The sequence below is a fragment of the Cuculus canorus genome, chromosome 12, assembly GCF_017976375.1.
Source record: "Cuculus canorus isolate bCucCan1 chromosome 12, bCucCan1.pri, whole genome shotgun sequence".
Lineage (NCBI taxonomy): Eukaryota > Metazoa > Chordata > Aves > Cuculiformes > Cuculidae > Cuculus > Cuculus canorus.
In genome coordinates, this window is record NC_071412.1 from 21,176,295 (window position 1) to 21,201,081 (window position 24,787).

Here is a 24,787-nt window from a genome sequence, read left to right on the forward strand (position 1 = left end):
ACATGCCATCCCTCCTAAGCATATAAAAAAATTAAATAAGGAAAAGACATCATAAGTAGACATCTTGATCAGAAAGAGCGAATCCTTTAAAACCTATTAAGCTTTTGGAAAGATTCCAATATTCTCAGTTCACAGAAGATGACACTGGAGATGACAGACAATATAACACAGTTAAGAACAGGATTCCCAAGTTCTAGCTCAAAACCTTTAAGACAAGCACTGGACCACAGTGTACCAAGTACACGAAAGACAGCTTGCACGCACACTTAACACTATAAAACTTCAGCAAGCTCGTTTATTATTGCACTCTGAAGATCTCACTTATATTAAGGCTCCCAGATTTTCAGCTTGACCTGAACAGTCCACATTTCAAGCAGAAACGCAACCAAAGCTCTCAAAAATGCCCAATTTCCAGCCTGCCTGCAGCAAGCCAGGACAGCTTTTCCCAGCTACCAATCCATTGTTGTAATTTGAATCAAAACAAATCTTGGGAATTCAGGTAAACTGTGGAGAGTATTCACGAAGTTTGCGTAAGTCCATCAAGACAGGCAGTTCTTTACCTGAGCTAAATCAGTGTATGAGCTTTCACACAATTTCTGTATCAAAATGTTCCAAATGAAGGAAGCAGAACAACACAGGAAACAGATGTTTCCATCAACAGATTAAGTTCTGGCCTCAGCAATATTCCCTAAAGACTCGGTTTCCTAATGTCAAACATGGAGAATGTGTACCAGCCTGTCTGCAGAATAAATGCATGCAGAATCAGAATAAACAGAAACCTTTGCTTTGGTTTAAGCACTCAGTATTAGTCTAAGGAAACACTTTGTTATGTTCTGTTAGTAAGTGGTACCCGAAAGTAGTAACATGTCGAAGGTCCTGAAAACTACACAAATTAGTCACTTATTTTACCAAAATAAGAAGTTGAGCAATTACGAGTTTTCAAGCAGAGGAGGTGACCTCACAAACACAAAATAATTCCAATAACATTCCATGAACCCCTGGGATTTAATTGATGAGGCAGAATTTATATTTTAGTCCTATCTGCCTCCCTCCTTTTTCCAATTAAAAAAAATTCCCCCAAACTTACTTAGAATAATTGGTGAAATTCAGCTGATTCTGTGAGTGTATTGGTTTAGTGGGCTCAGAATGATGGCTGGCAGGAACCTGCGCCGATGGCTTATTTTCAAAACTCCTGCGATCAAAGTAGGAGAGCTGCTTTCGATAGTACTCTTCATCTTCTTCAGGATCATAATGATTTGAACGCACAATATCTTCAGGTGGCTTCACTTGAGGTCTCTGTGGTTCTGGGGCCCTAATCAAGAACAATAATATGCGGTTGAACAAGCTTAAGTACCCGAATTAAAACTCTTATAACCCAGATAGTAAAAACACAACCAAGATGCAATTCTTACAAACGAATGCCTTGCCTTTTTAACCTACGTTGCATGGCAATTAGAGATCTGTGACATAGCCTGAAGAAAGAAAATACTTATCCCCCTTTCACCTTACCTTTTCTCTTTTGTTTTACTTTTGAATTATCTCAATTAAATATAGAACAAAAGTAAGATGGACATTGGCTAAGTTTCTTCCTTGAAAAGCTGAAAAAGATATCCTGTGTCTTCCCTGCACTTCCCAGAAAACACGTCCATGAGAACTGACGTTATGCCTTACTACATTAACAGAAATCACATTGATAAATTCTAAGTCTCCACTCTGCAGTTTCCAGTCTGAATCTCTAAAATGTGTTTTCTGAATATTCTAATCTCATATTGAACCCAAATCAAAATTTCATTAATCAGTTGTGCATCTACCTGTAAGTTGTTTTATCATGTTCATACTGGCTTTGAGAGGTTGGTTTTGGACCACTCACAGATGTGAGTATAGGCTTAGGTGCGAGTTCTGGAGGCTGTAAGGAAAAGCACAGTACATCATCTTAGGATTCCAACATTTAGAAAGATAAAGCACTTTGTGTAAGAAAACTAAGACTGCATCCCCCTTTCCCCAAAAGGCAAACTAGAAAGAAATACTAGTGAAAGATGAATTAAAGGAGTTTGCAGCGTGGCAAGATCCCCTTCAGTGTTTTCACAAATGTCTTCAGCTTCTACTTATAAAACATACCAAGTTAAGTTGCCAAGAGGCGATTCCACAAGCAATAAAGATTTCTTCCAAGACACTATTTTATTTCTTGCAATACAGTCTCATCAGCAAAAAGCAGGAATTAAAAAAACCCAAAACTTAAATCACTTACCTTGACAGTTGGTGTATCACTTGGGTCCTTAATTTTTTCCAAAGACGGTGACCTCCTCCTTTCAAATATCTTAACCCTACTTCGCACAGACTGTGGTTTCATGGCTGGATCTTCTTCTTCCTCTACTAGAGATGGTGGTGTAGGCAGTGGTTTACTGTTAGAAGGCAAAACTTCTGGTTTGGTTTGTGATGAAGGGGGAGGAGGAAGAGAAACACCTGAAGTACTATGAGAGGACTCATATTGTCCAGGTTTAGCATTATAAGCTTGAGGAGGACCTTGTTCATAGCCCCTTATATGTGGGTCGAAGTACTGCTTCGGCTCAGGAGATCGAGATATGGCTGACTGGTATGGCTGAGTTTCTTGCTTGTATCTACCATGCGTGTCATATCCAACAGTATGTTGATCTTCATATCGCACTTGTGGTAAGCTGAAGTTTTTGGGCGCATGCTCATAGCGAGGTCTGCCGTCATAGCTCATTGGAGGGGGTTCCTCAAAACGAGGTTGTGCTGGATAATAGCTGCGTTCTGTGCTCTCTTCTATATTTTGTCTGGAATCAAGATCCCTAGGAGGCTGGTTTTCATAAGCTGTTCTTGTTTGGTTGTAGGGCTGTTTTTCATCATAATATGCCCAGTGCTCCTCATAGGGAGGCACACGGTCGTCATAATGTAGGCGAGGGTCATAACCACGAGAAAATTGATCTACATAGTTTGTAGAGTCATACCTGTAAGTTGATTGTTCATAGTCCCGACTCGGTTGTTTTTCTGCATACTGAGCCTGGGATTCATAGATCAGATTTGGTTCTCTTTCCTGTCTCTGCACTGGGTGATTAATTGCTCCCTGTTTCAGAATGTAGGTTTGTCTGGATGCTTCTTCATTAATATATGGATCCTTTCGGAATACCTGTTAGAGAGAGGCATACTTTTCAGTTAAAATGAAGAGTAACTGCAGCCACATTTGAAATGCAATATTTTAAACAAGCTTTGGTTTTAAATATTTGCTTTAATTTTGTTAAAGCTGAATAATTTGATGCAGTTGTTTGCAATCACAGGAAGCTGAACTTGTGATTCAAGAGATCCCTTCTAGTCCTATTTTTAAGCAAAAAGAGGTAAGCAGATTAAAAGGGAAAGAAAGTTAGCAGTCTCTCATCTTTGGGGTTTGGTGCTGGGCAGGAGGTACACACGCTTTTTTGCAGAGGGTAGGAAGAGTGGAAGTACATCAATTTACCGATTTAAGTTAATTCTAGCATTGCTGGGAAGTATATAAGGTCACCCAACAAACCGGATTCATCTTCATGATCAATGAACTGGCGTGATTTAAAAATGTACAAAGATCTAGTGTCATTTTCAGCAAAAACAGTTTTTTCAAGGACTCATTAATAAACAGCACAACATTGACAAGCTAAAGAAGTCACTTGTACAGTAAAATCAAAATACAGAATGCAGTCCTCTTTAAAAAATGTCATCTTTTTGGAAGTGATATGTAGTTTGAAGCCATGCACACAAAACGTTAGATGACGCTTAGCAATTCAGATGCACTGCTTTGTAACCTGCATGATTTACAGGAAAAAAAAAAAATCAGAAGGAATTCTTTAAATAAGGGCAAACCAAAAAGATCATGTGCTAGCTTGATGTATAGCAGGAAATCAGCGCAACAGTGTGGCACAGGTACCTTTGCTGGTTCTATATGCGGCGATAAGGATGATGGCTCTCGATCTCTTAGGACTATATGAGCTCCCTCAGTACTTGATGTTCTTAAGGGGCCCGCTTGTGGTTGGTAAGAGTTGTAAGGAGCAGCGGTAGGCTCCTCCAGTCTGACATTAGTCAGGTTTACATTAGCATTTACTGCAGAGGCTGATGAGGCTGCAGGGTTTGATTCAGGCGACGGGGAAAGGTAAGGGACTGCAGGTGAGGCTTCTGCTTTCTGTGAAGTGTTCAAAATATTTTAAATATACCGCTATTGAATCACTGCATGACTTTGATTTATATCAAAATAACTTAAATGATGCTTTGATCAATGCAGCAAGATGTAGAATGAAATGTACTGAAAGTATCATGCATTAGCCCTTCCAGAAATTCGTTATCTTGAAGATTAAAAAAGCAAAACATTTAATCAAAGTAGAATGGTACTTCAATCCCCCTCCTGTCAGAATAACTCACTAAAACTGGTAAGGCAAGCTGACTCTCCAATGCACCATAACACACTCTGCTGTTGACACTCCTGCACACACTCACAACACTGACAAGCAGCCTATCAACAGATTTCTTGTTCAAGAGAACTCGCAACTTGAAGTAAAAGTATAGGAGTCAGCGTATGAAATTACTTTCTTACCGGCTGGGAAGTAGTAGTTTTAAATCCTGAAGAATCTATTCTGAGATTTGGCTGTGGCTGAGCTTGAGATGCATAAGTAGGGTAAGTTTGAGTTTCATGATGCATTCCAGAAGAATCCTCTCTAACAGGTTCAGAAGAACGCGTAATAGCAGATTCGGGAGGAGTCCCAACCTCGTCATTCAGAGTCTCATCCAGTTCTTGATCAGTATAGGCACCTCCTTCTGTATCTGTGTCCTCATAGTCGGATGTGTGTCTGCTGTCTGTGCTGTACATAGAATATTCACTACCGGGAGCCGAGAGGTAAGAAAGGCGGTCATCGTGTAAATCAAGGTCATCACTTGTAGCACCATCTGCCTGTGTCAAACAAAATTAGAGTACATATTTACTGAAATAGAATCACAGAATGGTTTGAGTTGGAAAGGATCTTTGAAGATCATCTAGTTGCAACCTTCAAAGGAACGCTGCTGCTCTTGCAATATAAAACTTGGAAGATTTTTTGTGAATTTATTAAGTGAACAAACAGAATGCATCTACCTTGTTCAGAACCACAACAGAAAGCCTTGCAGTTAAAGTTAGCTATATTCCAAATTCAGTAGCACAGCAACAGTATGGCAATTCAACAATTCCAAGTATAACAGGGAAGAGGAAATCGGGTTGAAGACTTTAAGCTTACACCTGAAGCCTTTTCTGCAGTCTAGAGCTCTCTGAATAATTCTACTAAGGGGTCAGATGACTGTCAGGTGTAAGGGAGGAGAGAGCGCATAGTGTCCATGAAAATCAAAGTGTCTGGAAAGATACAAGGCTGCACTGTAAAGTGATATTATCATATTGGAATCATTAACTTGATGGTAGATATATGGAGGTGAAAGGAGCTCAATCTGAACAGAAACAGACAATCCAAATACCAAGAAACACGTAGCAATAGCCAACTCATTTGCTTGCTTACTTGTAGTTGGCACTTTGCTTGGTATCAGTTCTTCAAGAGGACTGACGTAGCATACACAGCGTACCATGCAGCTTGAGAAGGCAAGCGGAGTTTTAATGGGGAACACAGAACACTAACTTTTGATTTTGTATCACTGTTCTCACAGCTGAGAGAATACAGTTCCCAAAGGTCAGAAAGAACACGAAAATGCCCCTTCCTTTTGTATTAACAAGAAAATACTTTGGCAGCAGGCAATCCCAGTCCCTAGTACCAATGCAGCACAACACCCAGAAGTTTCCATTGAAAACACCCAATTGCCACAAGTCTCCCAAGCAATACTATATCCTTCCCTCAACAGGGCAATGGGCAAATGCTCCAACTACACCACTACATGCACAGTGACCACTGTATAGCCCCGATTAATGGAATAACACCATAAATCGGTTTTGAGCAGTTCACACAGCCATGAGGCATTAATGCTTTAGATCTTCAAATGGATAACATGAGGAGGAAAAAAGGAAAACACTTAATTCCACAAGTATCTGCCCAAATAGATTATGCTAATCAGAATGAATGAACAAAAAAAAGAACCTCTTCAACATTGTTTTGTCATTTCCCCCCCAAACATTTTCTTACCTTTCCTTCTGAAACCCACACTAGTTGGTTCTGTTGCTGCTGAATTGCTTCTTTCAGAGCTCCATACCATCCATCATTCATTGAATTCAAGTTAATGGTAGCTAGAATTACAGCAGGTTAGAATTAGTTAGAATTTCTGCAGAACTGTAAGACAGATCTCTAGCACCAGTAATAAAAACAATATAAACTGGTAGGTTAAAATCATTAGATCTAAGTAGTAAAGTAAATATTAGTATTCAAAGCAACCTTAAGGCTCAGATGTAGTTTGGGACATTTTATTCATAGCAAATACTGAGTTAACAGCAGCTTAGATTGAAGTAAGGCTTCAATTTAGCCACACAGAAAAATAAAATTACATTATCTTCCGATTTATTCAAATGTTTGTTTCTGGCTAATAATCCTGCAAAGCCATCAGATCTATTAGTAATGTCATGTTACGTTTCAGATCGCTTTATACTTGTGCCGTCACACGCAGAAGATGCACACATGCAACGACGTAGTGGTTATCCAGCTAAGGAGCCTGACCAAGGCAACAATTGCTTGAATTAGTCCACGTATAGAAAAGTCTGGAAGTTACTCTCATCCCACCATCCTCTCAGATATAATCGATTTGTTTGCTTACTTACTTGTGAAGAGATGGTGATTATTTTTGCGCAGCTTGTGAGCTCTTTCATACAACTTTCTGGCACTTTTTCGTGATTCTGGGCACAACCTCATTCTCATCGTCTTTACGCCCTGCTTCGAATCAGGGTTCAGGAACACTACAATAGGATACCACTGGGCATAATTCAGGCGGTCCACTGCATTAGGAGTGACATCTAACAAAGCATGTTTGTCCTGTTGTGATAAAAACGACGGAGGCAAGAAAGTGAATCAATTATGTAATTGCTATTTTTAAACATTCTCCACAGATTTTTTTGGTATTACCTTTACAGAATTCATTGTTTCAAAGTATTGATTTAAATTCTTTTCCTATTTGAGTAACAGAAAAATAGAAACCAAACCAGTTCCAATAGCACGTTTCATAGGCATACACATTTTGAACTGTAGGACTGACTGCAGAACTGAATATTTTAATATTTAAAAAAAGCTTCCTCAAAGTAAGCAGGTTTTTAAAGAAATAAGAAGGTCAACAGTAGAGCCTCTTGTGTTGTGACCTAAAGTCAGATGTTTTAAGGATATTAAGGAAGCAAGATTGAAGGACTCCTTCCTCTACTCCTTGCACAAAATAAAGATGTCAAGTTATTAATTTGTAATTTAGGGTAGGGGAAGACTAAGGACACCATAAATAAAGTAACAACTCCTAGCTGTAATGACACACCATGGCTTTGAGCGAAATAGGCAACAGCTTAAAACAGCCTTAATGAAGGGAGGAGAACGCACCCTGGAACAAATCCCAGAATTGCTGCATTTACTAATATGGAGAAGAAAAGGGATGGTGGTTTGGGTTTTTTTTTAATTAACCTCTAAAAAAATTAGGAAGTTACTTTTAAAGCAAATAAATTCCTTATTTATTCTTCTACATTTACAACACCCTTGATTTGATTTACAAACACCTTCTACATTTACAACACTTTACTTGATACCAGTTTTGCTCTTTTTGTGATACAGCTACTATGAAGATAAAAGACTTACTCTGTCGATTATCTGTTTTATAGTGTGAAGACGAATAATGCCAGAACTACGTTGGTCAGTACCAGCATCTCTCGGTTCACTCTCTGGTAAAGAAGACACAGTAAAAATCTGCTGTAAGTTTACAATGTATTCTACATTTTTTCCTTCAGATAAAACAAACCATTTCACAGCTCCAGTTGTCAACGAAGATTGAAGACTTCCTCTCCATTCAAAATACACAAAAATCTACCCACCAATTTGGCCATAAAACTCACTAAATCTTCACAAAAGCACTTAGAAATAAAATAATAAGGTATTGAATTAAAATGAAATTTCAGAAGACTATAAATACAATACTTAAAATATAGAAAATTACCATCAACTAAACAGCAAAAGAGCTTACATTTAGTCTGTTCCTTTACATGATGATCATGTTGTTAAACACATTAACAGCTGAAATAATGTTTAAAAACAAACAGCCTAGCAGAAGCTAACCATTTCATAACTGCAGAAAAACCTATTCTCACACTTACTTGCAACTTGAAAGATATCTGGTTCTTCTCTAGCAAGTTTCTCCCGTGCAACATCAGCGATTGGACCAAAAATGGTAACAGGTCTGAGGAACCCAGCTAGAATTGAAGGGAAAACAAGTCAAATAGATATAGCTTAAAACAAATGCAAGATTCTCTTAAATACACAGGCTAACACAAAGCAAACTAAAGAAAATAGTTAACTTGCAACTGTAAGAATAAAGCCATACCTTCCCGAAGAACAACTCTTTCATAGGCAGGAAACTTCGTCTGTACTGGTTGGGCAGAAAGATCTTCTCTGCTTTTTCGAAGATTTCTTTTTGAGCTACGCAAGCCTCGGAATCTCCAAAAATCTGCTCGATCTCCTCCTGCCGTCTTTGGAAGCGTGTACTGTACACTAGCTAGCTGCTCAGCTCTGAGACGACAACAAATCCCAACAAGTTATCAAGAAAGGCAGCTTCTAGAAGTACTGGTTGACTAGCAAGCCTCTACTTCAAAGGAGTATTACTTCAAGCTCTCATTATTTCTGTGTTAGGAGGTCCAAGGCTGAACTACTAAGGCTGATATATTTCTAAAAGGCTTACATAGCTTTGTCTCTTGTACTGAAAAGAAAGTCGTAATGTTTTTGTGGACCACACAAGAATCAAAAGCAAATCCACAGATCAGATATTTAACCTCTATTTATTTTAATGTTCTCACTTCTTCTGGCTGATCTAGTTATATTAACCAGTGTTCTGCAGACAAGTCCAGTCATTTGTCACACAGACACAGAATTTTAAATTGTAGATTTAAAACAACAATTTAACTATTTGAAGGTCGTACCTGTTTTTGTTGGGTATGATACCTCTTTCAACTTCTTTATGATTCTTGCCAATTCGAATTGCCAGCCATGAACCGAGTTTACCATTGTACAGAGTGTCCACCACCCGGAACACTTCACCTTTGTTGAAACTTAGTCCATAAGGAGATTCTTTTTCATATTCAAAATGAGTTCTGATGTAGAAAGAATCCCCTACATCAGACTCAACAATGCGACGATAAACTGAGAAAAGAAAAAGGTAATACTTCATATTTTGGGATTTCCAAGTTCAAGTGATGTCCTACTGCTCACAATAACTACTCAAAGCAGCACCTCACCTTGATTGCCTTTCTTTCAAACACACAATAGCACTTCAAGAAGCCTTAAATGTCTCAGAAATACTCTATTTTAAGCGGCGTAACTATTAACAGTAAACTACACCAACATAAATTCAAATTTCATAGTAAAAAATGTGGTGCTACTGTAAGCTTAGCTCAGTTCCCCTGGAAAGAATGAAGCTTTCTCTGAAAGAAGATTGTGTGTGTATGCACATCAGTGTAATCACTCATTCTCAGCAAAAAAATAAAACAGACTCTCCTGCTTCCCCTTGGTTTAATGCCAATACTTTTATCAGAAGCTAGGGATTACTTTCGGTGGGTTCTTTGTTTGGGTGTTTTGGGGGGATAGTTTTGTTGGAATGAGGTGGGGGTCTGTTACAATACTGCTATCTAATCCATTGTAGTAGTAACCCATCCCAAAGCCCAAAGAACTTAAATCTTCAGAAAACACCAGTTTCCCGCAGCCCAGAAGTTAGTCAGTATTCACAATACTTCTACGTTGTTCTAAGCAGGCCATTACATCACTTCCGACATACAAATATTTACCGTCTTTTTTCTTCTGTGCCAAAATGGTTACTTCTTCGCCTTTAGGAAGATCAAGCAAAAAAAGCACAGCTTCTTCTCTGATGATATTTGTGAAGTCTACATTATTTACCTGGTATCAATGAAGTAATCAGTTTGATTCGGCATACAACATTATAACAGACATATACTATACAATTGGAAATCTAAAGCAACTTATTGCTAAGATTCTTTTTCATACATACACACCAAGTGCTTGTATCTCGAGGTGTCTCTTGTACCTCAAAACAGTCCCACCTTACTCCTTGATAAAAGCACAGCTTCTGGAATAACAGGCAGCTGTTCATTTTATATTCTTTAGATCAATATTATGGAGCACCTATAAACATCAGTAAGATACAGAGCCCTCTGACAATTTAGTGACTCTACAGCCAACAAAACAGAACTTCATCAACTGCATTAGCAATAGTAGACTGACAGGAGATTTTGCTCCTATTAAGTTATCTAACACGTAAAAATTCATACAGGAAAAATCTGTACAAACTACAAAGGCAATATATTCAATACTACAGAAAGAAAAACTACTTTGGTACAACAAAACATTTGTACTGTTACTGTTTGTGACATACCCTGAGAATCTGGTCCCCTTCCTCTAATCCTTCTTTCGCTGCAGGGCTGTCTTCCAGAACACCAGCTACAAATATGCCAACATCATTGCCACCTGCTAGCCGCAAGCCCACACTATCTCCTTTTCTGAATTTCACCAGTTTCATACTTGGCCTGGAGATGTAGAAAATACTCCCCTTAAGAGACGCAACAGCATAAAATATCCCAGAAAATTCAAGATTGAACACGTGCAAAGAACCACTTTGCCTATCCTTTCAGTTAGAGAATATTCTGCTATGCATACCATTAACAGCTTATCAACTGTAGCATTACAATACCCTCATTAGAAGCACTTCAGGAAGCCACCTGTATTTACCTGTCTAGTGGGGTTTGTTAGTCTTATGCTCATAGGGGTGATTTAGAAGTGAGACACTTCGAGATTCTCTTCCTAAAATATTCCTCCTTTTTAAGATCTGTGCAGGCACATGGATCTACTTTGGCTCTAAAGAATCTCATCTCACGTACACTAATGTCCATAAATGAGATCCCAGTTTAAGCAGATTATTCTATGTCTTGACTTTGCACGTTTTTGCAGTGACCTTTATTCATTGCTCTCCTATTATGAGCGGAGAAGAACATGCTATTCTATCTCTCCTCTTCTCTGGAGATGGGGCAGGATGGATGGGGGTGATCAGGGCGAGATAAATACCACAAATTCCCTCCACCCATTGACCATTGTCACTGCTTATTTCCATAGAAAATGGAGAGTCTTAAAAATGGTATATTACACACGTGCCAACAAGGCTCAAAATAAACCTGAAGCCTTCATCCTATTACTTCTGAATAGCTATGTCAAGCCAGCATACGGAACAGCATATCAGACCATTTATACAGTTTATCCATCACCTTGAGTAAAAGCTTGGTTTGTTGAAGAACCAGGCTGACTCAAACACAGTTTAGAGTTACATTACCGAAGCATTCCATCTTCATGGGTTGAATTGGGTAAAGGACCATCAGATGGACTGACTGGTAAATCCACATCTGGCTGACCTCCTTGTGCATACACTGGCTTTGGTTCTATTAAAACATCAAAAGATTTTAGATGTCTACTTGTTCATTTAAAGATGAGAAAGTAAAACTTAACTAAGAGCTTAACGGCTTCTTCAGCAGCACCTCTCTGCCCCACTTAAGCTACTGAAAGCTCAAAGTGAAATAATAGAAACTCACAGCAAAAGACAACACTCTCACCACGCCATTCAAAGTGGTGTGATTGCTGGCTTATATATTATCTCAGTAAAAATCTGAAAACTTCCTTTGTACTCGACCAAGGACTCTGAACACTGTGAAACTACAATAACTAGAAGGCTTCATGCTCACAAGACCACTTTCAACCCTGCCGTTTCCCGCCTTGGATTACCCGATGTAACCTGTTCACTTTCTGTTGGCTCTCTTCCCTCAAGATTCCATTTTTGAAATGAAAATACCACAAACACTCAAACTACTGCTGCATGCCATGAGGTTAGCAGATTTGAGCACTTACTTTTGTCCAGTTGGTGCATTAAGAAGTTTTGGATTAAGAATCATCTCAAGGGTCTCCTACGCTGGCTGACTTTCTATTATGCCAACTAATTTTCAATATGTTATAGAAAGACAGAATTCATCTTTCTAATCACACAACATTCTTTTCTATCTTGGCAAACACAAACTTACTTCATCTGTATCTCTTCATAACACTGCTGCAAAAGGCAACCTCCTATAAGAATCTTTTTAAGAATGGCTGCTGCATCAGAAAACCTACTGTTCTCATTTTCAAGATCTTTCAAAGTTCATCGACGTCATGACTCTTCCAATTCTTCAACTGAGCTACTGAATACTACATGCAGAAAAGTCACTGCTCATTCCTTAAATCTTCAAATATTTTCAAGCTTGAATGTGCTTTTTCTCATTCTATCCAGCCTTTCAAGAACAGCTCCCCCTAAACCACCTGCACAGCTCCTCTTTCTTCACTTACAATTTCATTCAAATGCCTCACTCTGTAAACAATAATATAAAGACAGCCCGTCCTGAATGGTGTCCTGTAACTATATCATCCTATGATTTTTTTCTTTTTCACTCCAATTGGCTTTTATGTGCTGCCATTTAGTTTATCTTTCCCTTTTAGAAAAAGAGGAATGAGATTTTTTGCTGGGCTTGTTAGCTGCACCGCATTTGCTAAAAAGCCTCCTTGCTCCATAACTATTGTAACTACAGTAACATAACAGTTCAGAGTGTTTTCAGTTCTGTCCTGAGAACGGTAGATCGAAACAGGCTTAACTACCAGCCTTGTTTAAATATAGAGTGCTACAGTAACCTCTAAGAAGCAGTCTGCTGCTTGACTCTCAGAAAAGATATGATGGATTTTAGCCTCGCTTGAGGAATCAGGACAAAACTCTTTAAAGCAGTACTTAGGGGTGATGGTTGTGAACACTGAAGGTTGACCCCTATACAACAGTCAAACTGCACAGCTTAGCTTTTAAAGGACCAAAACTAAGATGTAAATTGCGTTACAGGTACAAAGGCTGCCTGTAACAAAAAATAACTGTCTCAAAACTTCAGAAATCATTCCACAAACATGCAATAGCAGAAAGTCTCTACTGGTCATCCATTCTCAACATGTATAATGAATATATGTTAATGTTCTCACCTGGGAGTGGTGGAGTTTGTTTTTCAGTTCTTTCAACAGACGCCTCTTCCACTGTTTTAGAAGTATCATCTGCATTCTTTACAGGTGTAGAGAGAGCTCCTGGTTTAGTTGTTCTCTCATCTTCTCTACTTCGAAGACTATATTAGAAAAAAAGATTGCACTCTGCATATAGAATTGTTTCTATGGCTTTGGTCTACTACTACTAAAGAACAAATCATTTCACTCAAAGTTCAGGTTTGGTGCATAAGGAATTGCAGTTACTATTCAATAAGGTTTTGTTCTTAACAATATCGCATTAATAACATATTTTTACCATTTCTAAATCCAAGCATTTTTTCCCTAACTACATCTTAATAAAGGATTTCTCTAGAAAGAGGGACATGGTGAAACAGACCACTCTCTCCTTCAAGCACTGAAGTTGTGCCCACGTACAGGAAACTTGAGAAGCAAAGGGAAGAAGAGCGGTTACAATGGTCTTTAACCATTAATAATCCGCTAGAAAAACATGAGTAGTTCAATATACCAAAGACACAGTCCTCATTCCAGAGTATATACATACTAAGAAAACATCACTAGATGCTCAAAATACCTATTCAATTCCTGAGAGCTGTCAAATAAGGATATAAAAAGTATTTGAGAGCAGTCAGTCACAAACAAATCACAAATTTTTTTATAAAATCAGACTTAATTGCCAAGGGGAGGGAAGGTACTTCCTCAAAGATAAGAGTGTGCAGTAGATTTAAGTCCATTTCCTCTTAAAGGAGAGGTCTGCACTGGGAAGGAAAATCAGAAGTTTTTCACTACCAACAGCTAGATGGTGCTACTAGACAACAATCAGTATCACTTTCCATCGAGTACAAGCACATCCAAAGAAATCCATTATACAGAGTAAAGACTCTTAATTTTAATCAGAATGAATACTTCAAAAGTTGGAAGTATGACTGAGGAAAACAGATCCCAGCGAACCTACTCATCCAAGAAGTGCAAGGGAAAAAAATAAAAGAAATAGTAAACATCTAAATACAAGCAAAAAGTGGTTTCCTAAAGCAATATGACATTTGAAACATCAGAAACAAAGCTTTGCTATTCACCCAAAACATACTAAGACTTTTCAGTACGTTCCAGTTTTAAAAAGTGCCAGTTTTAAAACTGTGCCTGAAGGCAGCTAAAACAACCCAGAAGAATACTGCTATCATCACAACAGCCTGGGAAGACACAGGGACTCCTGCACTGTAGGCCACCATCTCGTTCTAAGTCATTAGGAAAAATCAGTACAGCAGCTTAATTTTTTTTATTTTTAACAAACCCCATTTGTGCTTTTAATTGAGATAAATCCCTTTTTGAGGGTTTCCAGAGCTGATTAATACCATTACATTTAGCAAAATCTAAAGTATTTATCTTTCTGCTTTGTTCCAAAACTTTAGCAATAAAAAAAATGTATTCCCTTTTCAGATTTCCTTCATGTTTTCATTTGTACGTGAAATCAAGTGCATAAGCTAAAAGGTTTATGTACTTTCTTCCAGCCCTAGACTGAAATATGACTGACTCCTCATCTCTTAAAAATAGCTCTTGGCTCATTAAAAACAGAGGCACATACATAGCTGTTTAAATGCACATCAAGTGTCTTACAAACAAAGGATAGACTTAAGCAACAATCAATTCCCCTCCCCCTCCAAAGATTTCTGAATAACGAGCAGTAGTTAATGGGTATTGCAGCAAACCTCCCCATGAGCCCTCTCTACCTGTTTCCAAACATCTCCCAATATCTAACAGCATTATCTCAAAATAGTATTATCCCTAGTTTGCTTTAAAAATAAAGGCCAAAAGACCTGCAGTTACCAAACAAGGACAAAGTTCGTTTTACATTTTCTCTCTGCATAATCCAAACCACTCATTTTATGCTGCTTTTATACCTGCATACATCCAAAAAAAAACCATAAATGTGGAAGAAAACAGCTCTCAAGAACAGTAACTAAAATAGAGGCACTAAGAGCAGAGCACGAAGTCAGGTAAATACCTACAGCAATGAGCTTCCCCACTGGGCCACTGCTGTGCCTGGGGGCAAAAAGACCCTGCCAACCAGAACGCCTACAAAAACTCAGTTCCAGTCTATGTAAGACAACAAACTTAAAACGGGAGAAAGCTGACAGGAACACAACTACGACAACACAAAAAAAAAAGAGAAAACCTGAGCAGCAGGAGAGTAGAATTTTTCTTGATTTTGCTTGCTGTCCAGTAAGCACTAAATATTTCATACTGCAAGATGACACAGGAAGCAACTTGATGCCGTCTCTGGTTCCAGGTGATGGAAACTTGCTATAAGCTGACAGCTGCCCTTCCCAAGAGACAGAAATGTTGTTTGCTGTGTGCACTGTGACACTATTGTTTAACATCTGTGCTGTGTCAGGGCCCCCTCTACCTCACTTCCTCCTCCCCCCTGCCCTCCTTTTTTTAAAGTAGGCCTTTATAAAGAACCTTCAGTCACAAAATGCAGAGTCAGCTACACACCAGTGCCAACAACTGTGGCTGTTACTTCGGAACAAACAAAGATGGTCTGCAATGAGCAGTCAGAAAGTTTGTTTGCACAGAAAAAGTTTTGGAAAATACAAATATGCAAGCTCTTTCCAAATGCGTTCTTAGCACATCTCAAAACTACTTAGGATGCGAAGACAGTAAGAACCAAGAGACATCTTCCTAACTACATTCAAAATACGGCTGATTTTTGTCCTATATTGCAGTTGCTCAACTTGTTTTGAAAACGGACAGAGCAACAAATCTCTCATTCTATACATAAAGTGACAACCGTATTGCAGAAGTCAACCTCATCCTTCCAGAAATAAGGATAACCTCTACTGAGATTTCTTTAAGCTACCACACATCTATCTTGCCAAGGCTGAAGTAGTAAAGAGAACCTTTTTGCTATTCGATCCCCAGGTGTGGAAGGCAGCACAGGGAATAGTTACCGAGTGGGAGTTGCTTCAGCAGGCACCTGGCAGGCCTGCCAGCGCCCGGCTGCGATGCCACTCTTTCAAAAGGGGTCCAACCAAAGCTTCCCAAGCTCAACTTGGGATTGCCAGTAGTAACACCAGAGAGGTAAGAGAGAATATGTGGTACTCGGCCTCAAGTACTCTCCAACTTACTGTGAAGAGATCCCTTTTTCTCATTCCAGCTCTGAGTAGATTATACCACGTTGCCTTATTTTATCTGATATTCTATACTTAGGATGCATTTTCCTCTGCCTAAACAGTGGTTATTTGACATACCTGTAAAATTGTATGCATCTTTTAAAACTATACTCCACCTTTAAAACATGATCTGCTCAGAGTTCCTCCCCAAAGCCAGGATGTATTTTTATTTTATATTTCAATTAATGCCTAATTCGCTGTCACCTGGCTATCAACTTTCCAACTCTCCAGGTCTATGGCAACTGATCTACATCTGGGTGTTTTTAAGATTCATTCCCTGGGTTCTTTTCAAGACTGACTATGGATAATTTGTGATCCTCCACAAGTGAAAACATCCATACAAGTGTAATGAGTCTGTTTAATAAGTAAATTAAGAAGAACATGTTCTAGAATCTGAGTTTTACAAAAAATGAGTTCAAGGGACATCTGTGAACTTCCTCTGGACTAAAGAAAACTGTAAGTACTATTTAATGCTTTGAGAAAATGTTCAAGTAGCAATTGTTATGGAGAAAACTGTAGGCACACTGGTGTACACACCAGTACGGAATCCTGGAAGATGGAGAACACTGCAGAGCTTGCCAGATCCCAAAGCAATACAGAAGCAAGTCCTTTGGCAGATCCCTGTGCTCTAGTGTGCACCTAGAAATGTCACTCTGTAGCTAAGCTTGCATAAAAAGACTAAGAGGATTCCCCTGGAATTTCTCTCTTCATTAACACACAAACACTTGGCAGAACAGGGTCTAGATAAAGACACATTATCTTCAATATATTCTACATATTCTTCTTAAACTTCATTTGAGAACCTTCTGTACCTCTTCCTCCTCAGCTTGTTCATCTCAAGGGTTTTCTTTCCTCCAGATTTTTCGCCAAATTTTACAAAACTAAGCAGTTGCAACCAATTTCATCTTGCAGCAGATTTGAACTTGCACAAATAACCACTACAAAGAGAAGCTGCTTTTAACCTTTTCTAATTGATGTGGCCGAGGGCCCAGATTTTCTGACCTTGAAAGGGACATGGCCAACAGGAAGTCAAACCATGCCAAAGCACTTCTAGATCATAGAAGTAGATATAGCGGATGCATTCAGAGTTGAGATAACTTCAAAGTTCCTTCTCAGGAAGGATTTAATTCTTCTGACAGCGTAGTCCATAGGGAGGAAGTGACCATCCACCTAAACTACTGTGATAGGACAGGAAAGCGCTAACACTGGGGTCAGCCTGTCACAGTTTCAGTCTTGACGGGTTGTTGTTTTTTTTTTTATCTTGTTCCACAACCCTTTTCACACTGCATTAGGAAATGCGTGTCAGGAAATAAAGGTTTTCAATCTGACAGAAATCTTACAACCTTCACAACGAAATTTTTCTAGGCACCTCCTAATTAAAAGGTACATCCAAGAAGGCAAATCTACAAAGTCCATTTCATTGACATTCAAAACTGTTCAGCAGGACATCCCTAAGTGCTCATTTTCCTTATGCTTTAACTCAAACTCCAGAAATGGTATTCCTTCCTTCCTTAGGAAAGTCAGGAACAAAAAAAAAAAAAACCAACTAAAAACACCAAAACCCAAACAAACCTTGAAGAAACTGCACCAATAACCCCACCCCAACCTCACCTCCCCCCCCCCCGATTTTTTTTTTCAAACCTAAACATCTCCACAATAAACAGAAACATGACTCCTCTCACAACACTTTCTTAGATAGCCACATCAAGACAGAATGAAGAAGACCGAGGACATGCATTGATCCCTAATTTCCAATACAGCCTTCACAACCAAAGCTATGGAGCTACGAACTTTCTCATCTAAAGAATGCCTTGAGGTGGCCAATTGATTTTTATTCATTTCAATATGAAGAAAGAAAAAAAAAAAAGGTAACAGCTCACTTTTATTTTTCCTCAGACACCACAGGGATAAAATAAAACAGAAAAGGCCAAAGTGCTCTCTACCTTCACCGTGCTTGCTCTTGCCTATGAAAGCAGGAATTCAATTTGTATAGTCCAAGATGGAAAAATTTATGGCTGAGCTTTCATCTTTCTTAATAGTGGGATTTTACTAATCATTAAAAGCAGCAAAACCATGACAAAGTCCATAGTTGTACAAACCCTAAAGTACTGGGCTGTAGCTAAAACCACCTTGACAGGCTGAAGAATAGCCCCTCCTGCATTCCAGTTGTCTTAGATCTTGTAGTCATTTTACAGAGGCGAAAACCGTGCACTTCAAACCAAATGAAGAATTGGGACATCCCTGCATTTGGGACCCTGCTTTTAAGATTGTCCCACTAATCCAGTGTTCCTACTTGAAAACAAACATTCAGGCCTTGTGGTGCCACAGACAACACACACTGAAGGGAAGCAAAAACATCTGTAATCCATAACCCCAACCATGATCTTATATGTAGGTAAGATCTGTCTTGCAGTCTAACCCTTAAAAGACTAAAACCCTCAAAGATAAGTACTATTTTGCCCTGGAGCAAGGTCATTAATAACTAATCCGGCACATCAGTTTTATGGGACAGTCAGCTACAATTTGTTTTTTCAGCATTTTTGATAGCATCTAAAAATCTCCCAGCACAGGCTCTGACATTAGAATTTGCAACAAATCAACTCTAACGTCTGTGCCATCATCTATGAGCACTCAGAAGGTAAACTTTTCTTTAAAGAACATATAATAGAATCTGAAATCCAACATGGAAATTATATTTCAATAATTATATGTGACCACTTCCAAGAAACTGCAGCAATGCAAACCCGTCTAGATTTATGTCATGCAAGACTCAAGTTTAACATGGCAGAAGAAAAAATTCCAAAGCATACAACAGATTACTTCTCTCTGAATTCATATAAATTACTGACTTCAAGATAATCATGCATATAGTACTACCAAATTCTAGTATTAAAAACTACATTCCGAAAGCTAAATCTCCTGTGCAACACAGCTTATTTCGTAGGAATTACATATATTCAGAAACATTAGATAACTTTTAAAGAGGACTAATGAGGAAAACAAAAAGCTCATGCCAAAATAAAGCAAGTTCAATAAGTTTACCCAGGCTGGACATTCAATAGGAACTCCGTTACCAGCACTCTCAAATATCTTTACAGCTAATTGCTTTCTAAAACAAAAATGTCATTTCATATGTTTCAGTAACATATATCACTATCAAACTTCCACTGCCATTCATACAACCACGCTCTAAGATTATGTTAAAGGTTCAATTCCTCCTAAAGTCAAAGAAAACGTGGGTCGTTATCATCTGCACCCCTTGAGAGAAAGAATGCCATATTACTATTACCACAGTTCCACATCACACTGCATAAACCAAATCACACCTACAACTTATACGTTACATTAAATAGTTGATTTAAAAATAATACAATGCTGCCATCACCTGCCGTTGCTGGGCTGCTGTGGAGAATGTCTGGAATGGTCTGAAGGCTCTGACCTCTGGTCAGGAGATCGTGAACGACTGCGGCGGGGCCTGTCATGTGATCGGTTGGAATGATCTGATGCCAGCGACTGAATTTCTGAAATGTCTGTTAAATAAAAGTTGTTTTTTCATGAAATGATTATAATTAAAATGGTGGCATGACCTGCTCAAATGGAATTAAGCTCTTGCAGAGAATTTTTATGAAGATGTTAAATCTATATTTATTATTTCAAAACAACTAGACTTAATATTCCTGAAAGAACAACGGCAAGAATTGGAACCATATCTTTTTCTCCACTCTTTTTGAGGTTGTGGATTTCAAACATAGTCAAACAAGAAATTTACCCACATGACAATCTCAGTTCCTAACTTCTCTCCTCCCCGCCCTCTCATTCACTTAGGTACTTCTCATCTTCACAACACAGGGAATTCTTCTGTCCCTTTGGAAATGAAGCTTATCTATACTCACCGTCTCTTTCTGAAGCATTAGCAGAATGAATACTGTCAGAAAGATCAGGAACATTCAGCAGTGTAGCTCGTTCATCTCGCTGGACGACCATCTTCAGCTTGCCTTTTGACCTTTCTATTAGAGTTTTTGCATCTGCTAAGGACATATTTTCCGTCACTGTGCCATTTATCTGGAACAGAGTAAGAACACAGCAGATATAAACTTACTGAAAGAAACAGTGAATCTCCAGTAAAGGTGGTGGGTTTCTGTCTAATATTTAGAGATAAACCACTCTATCAAATTACCACAATACAATTGAAGATTATTTGGCTCATCCGAACTGTAACATGGACATCTTTTTCATCTTTCAAAGACAAAGCCTCTACTGTCAATATAAGGCTTAAAAAATATTAGTTATGTTATAATTCTGCTATGACTGCTATATCTCAGCACAGTAAGGAACGGTATGTTTTTCTGCACCAAGAGATTTACAGCAGTACTTTGACACAAAACTGGCTATAGTATAAGTTAAAAATCCCTGGGTACAGAGATTTCTACAAAAAATATAAATGAGCCTGAAGGTATGTTCTAGTGATGCTCAACAGCACAATTCCACATTATACTGTACAACAAAGCATGCAGGGCCAACACTCATACAATCCCAAATATTTTGTATTACACATTTATCAAGGAGTTCACCCTTTGAACAAACACCACCGCCGTGTACTATACCTTCAGTACAACATCTCCTTCCTGAATATTGCCGTCTCTTGCTGCCAGGCTATCCTGTGATATTTCTTTCACAAATATGTGGCTTGCCAACCGTAGACCATACTCTTTATATAAGAGCAATAAAAGAAAAAAGGAAAACTGATGAAGCTACAAGTGAAAAAACAAAGGAAGGAGGTATCTGAAGATTTACAACATAGCTTTACACAGCATTTACATCGGAAACACAAAGGGAAGAGAACTTGGCACATGAAGGGCCATAGTGGAATTACTCTATGGATTTACCATCAGATCCATCTCTTTCCTAACTCTGCCTGTAATCATAGCTGTTGTTCAATACTGTAATTTAGATGCTATGTACAATTTTCCCTTTTTTAAACAAGGCAGGCACAGAAGACTCAACGAAAGCATATGGAAAGTTGGTAGCCACTGACTACCAGATGTCAGGTGTGCAGTTGGGATTTGTTTACACTATATGATACTTTACTCTTACTTAAGGCACATTTATTTCCGAATATGAAAGAGACAACCAGAAACACAACAGCAGTTTTTCAGCTTTCGGCTAGCTACAGGGAAAGATGGGTAAACTGTTCACAACACTGTTCATACAGTCCATGCAGCCCCTGACACTAGCCTGACTGAAGCATTTTAGCTGTAAAAGCCAGTAAAAGTCTTAGCAAGAGAATTAAATGCAAGTTACCTTCATTTTTCCTTGATTTCACCAGTGTTACTTTGGTAGGTTTTGCAGGCTGACTGGAAGTAACCGACCTTCTGTCCGATCTCGGTGATAAGCTTCTCTCTCTGCTAGCACTTCGATCTCTTACCCAGCTTTTCTCATGCCTTCTGTTGGCACTTGGACCACCACGGCTGCTTCTTGGATCGCGTATCTCTTCATCATAGCTATCATCCTCATTTTCAGACACTGGTTCAGGTTCCGGTCGAGTCACTGGAATCTGAATTTTCTTCATCCTTCGGATAGTCTATAACCAAAGACCAGATATCACCCTCTGGCTGTGCAATGCCAACGGTGTCACTGGATGTCAGAAGCTAAGCTAATCCCCAAATTCAAAAGAAAACATTAATGTATCTGTGAATATTTGCATATGCCTTTCAAAATTCTAGCCAATTAATAAAGGAGACTCATCAGTGCAGATTCCTAGAAACCTGGTTTTGAGAGAAGGAGGATGTTCATTTTTACAGTTGTTTAGATCCTTTTTTGCTTCTGCAGAAGCGACAAAAAGATAACAGCCATGGCAGCATAATGCGATATTCTGCCTTCACAGAGCTGCATATTTGAATGCTCTCTCTCTTTGCTTAAGCCCACAGATCAGTTACTGGCACTGCTAAAAACATCTTTTGCTAACATGCAATCTACTGTATACTCAGTGTGTTATTGACAGTAATTCTCCTCAACTTTGAAGCCTCCCAGTCTTCCAAAGCTGTGTTTATGCAAGCCACAGAGGAAGGGAACATTCCCGCTGAACGTTCAAAGTTGGTTTGCATTAACATAGACAGCTGTTTCCAGAATAAGACTCGACCCTGTCTAGAGGTTTCTTTGTCATGTGTTACAGAACCAAACCACGTAACGCCATCAAGTTTTCTTTAATTGCTTTTCTCTAGAAGTCTACACACCATATACATAAGATGCTGAAAAAGTCCCATACAGCTCACCACACATCGGTTTGTGTAAACTTTAAAGAATTTCTGTATCTACAAATGCAGAACACAAGAATTCTTTGCAACTGTATTAAGGCACTAGAAATCTATCTTTTTGTATAAAGCACAAAAGCTTGTCTACAAGCCTTAGAAGTGTGTTTTACCGAACTAAGAAATTGTCAAACCTTGTGCATGTGTTCTATTTTTTGTAACATAAATTTTAAACTTGTACAGAAAACTAGATAACTACCCTCTAGTGATGACTTGTTCTGTTTTGCAAAATTCAAACCCCAACCACTTTGACTAAGCCTAAAAAATTATAGGAATTAAGTTAATTATACTTTATTTTGGCAAACTGTTTATTGAGCATAAAAAAGAACTATGTTAGTGCCTGACCAGTGGGGTAAAGTCACCAGGCTTTAAAAAAGCCTGATATGCATTTAAGAAAGCAAAGAAATATTAAAAAAAGTTGAGAATTGAGCTTTTGGCAAACTGAAAAGAACTTTACCTCAAAGAAAGGGAGTCTTAAGTATCTAGTGCCACACTACCCAAACAGCACCATCTGCATTTTAATAAATCTGACCCAGACGATAAACAAGTCATGATCGTCACTTAAACCCGAAGCACCACACAGGCATTAGTCAGGTACCTTGCATCATGCATATATTTCATAGTGGACGTTACGCCATTTCACTTTTGCTCTGTAACTATGGAATTTAAGTAAGCTTACATCTTCAAGACATTTACTTACAATTTTGGCGTTCTTCCCACTTTTCCTCAGCTGCTGAACAGCAAATGCATGCTCGACATTATCCATAGAAACTCCATTAACCATTGCAACACGGTCATTTTCTCTAAATGAAAAACATCACAAGGCACACTATAAATACTTTATGCCAAGGGGAAAATATTGGGGAATGGGTGTCCCTGACCACACTACCAGTATTACAAACCTACTGTAAAAACAGCTGCAGACAGATATCTTGAGAATGAGACTATTAAGAGGTTAAGCTACCACTGGCAAAGAAGAATGGCCCCCAATTCAGAATCCAGGTACAGCCTGGCACTTACTGTAGCAGTCCTTCTGCTGGGCCTCCTTTCAGCACATCAGAAATAACTATTGATGTCTCACCACTCTGGAAGTGAGGATTATCTCTTCCTCCAGATATTGCAATACCAAATCCAAATCCAGGGGCCTATAATGTAACAAGAAATATTTTTACTTTCTAACGGTTACACAGTCACAATTCACATTCCTGGGCCAAACACAAAAAGGTCTTACGGGATGAATACAACTCTTTGGAAGACTGGCTTCACGAACCATGCAATACTGGGCAACCCAGGAACAGGACAGAGATTAAAAAATAAGAAAACACTTTAGGAAGACAGAGAGTTTCAGACTAACTACCTAATCTCTCCCAAGAGCAAAATGCCAGAGTTCCTTATTGCATTTTTACAGCCTGGGCTTCAAGTGGTCATCAGCGAGACCTCGCTCTTCAGTAAGCACAACATAACCATGCCACTGGGATGAGAAACTGATTCAGACCCCTATCACTTCCTGCGACACTTGCTTTGTGGTTTCACATTATATTATTTACCCAGCCTGACCTCGCTTAGCTCAGGAACTGACAAGAACACAGCACACAGTAGTATGACTGCAGGCTCGGTTCTTCGGAATAATACCAAGATCACTTGTACCATTAAATACATCAAAATCTTGTCAGCACTTGCAAATCATCTGCATCTTAACAAAAGTAATTTGCTTCAATCTTTTCCCTCTGGGGTGACCTGCCACTACAGCAAGGTCAATGCCTCTGAAAAGTTATTCCTGTTAGATATTTCAAGATACAACAATGATTCTTACATTTCTGCCTGGAAGCAGTGAGGGTCGGAAATAAACTTTCTAAAAATAACCCATTTGCAAACTATCTAGTTCTTCCATCATTGCCCAGAAAACTTTGTCAGAAGGATATTACCGTTTAAATGATCTATGTTGCTCAAGAATTTATTTGGAATTTTTTGGCTATGCAAAATACACTCAAGGATGGAGAAGATCGGGTTTCACTCAATTCCCCCTCTCCGTTTCACCCAGGATACACTCAGTGCTGGCAGACTT

The 24,787-nt window shown here is 38.8% G+C and overlaps 1 protein-coding gene across 14 annotated transcripts in view; it reads right to left on the bottom strand.

Annotated features, from left to right (window-relative positions):
• TJP1 (tight junction protein 1) overlaps window positions 1–24,787 on the bottom strand; it is a 187,064-nt gene that overhangs the window by 12,319 nt on the left and 149,958 nt on the right. For 11 of the 14 annotated variants that reach the window (XM_054078158.1, XM_054078160.1, XM_054078156.1 and 8 more), the window contains 21 exons: window positions 23,743–23,867; window positions 23,423–23,525; window positions 21,716–21,995; window positions 21,019–21,122; window positions 20,308–20,476; window positions 19,800–19,944; window positions 13,230–13,366; window positions 11,518–11,623; window positions 10,570–10,720; window positions 9,965–10,073; window positions 9,104–9,323; window positions 8,512–8,696; window positions 8,285–8,380; window positions 7,773–7,855; window positions 6,764–6,974; window positions 6,138–6,238; window positions 4,577–4,930; window positions 3,917–4,168; window positions 2,249–3,148; window positions 1,812–1,906; window positions 1,088–1,312 (listed from right to left, as the gene is read on the bottom strand). In XM_054078158.1, coding sequence (XP_053934133.1) covers window positions 1,088–1,312; window positions 1,812–1,906; window positions 2,249–3,148; window positions 3,917–4,168; window positions 4,577–4,930; window positions 6,138–6,238; window positions 6,764–6,974; window positions 7,773–7,855; window positions 8,285–8,380; window positions 8,512–8,696; window positions 9,104–9,323; window positions 9,965–10,073; window positions 10,570–10,720; window positions 11,518–11,623; window positions 13,230–13,366; window positions 19,800–19,944; window positions 20,308–20,476; window positions 21,019–21,122; window positions 21,716–21,995; window positions 23,423–23,525; window positions 23,743–23,867 — 4,151 coding nt within the window. The remainder of the gene's footprint in view (window positions 1–1,087; window positions 1,313–1,811; window positions 1,907–2,248; window positions 3,149–3,916; window positions 4,169–4,576; window positions 4,931–6,137; window positions 6,239–6,763; window positions 6,975–7,772; window positions 7,856–8,284; window positions 8,381–8,511; window positions 8,697–9,103; window positions 9,324–9,964; window positions 10,074–10,569; window positions 10,721–11,517; window positions 11,624–13,229; window positions 13,367–19,799; window positions 19,945–20,307; window positions 20,477–21,018; window positions 21,123–21,715; window positions 21,996–23,422; window positions 23,526–23,742; window positions 23,868–24,787) is intronic. The other 3 variants (XM_054078166.1, XM_054078164.1, XM_054078165.1) reach the window with 1 other exon arrangement.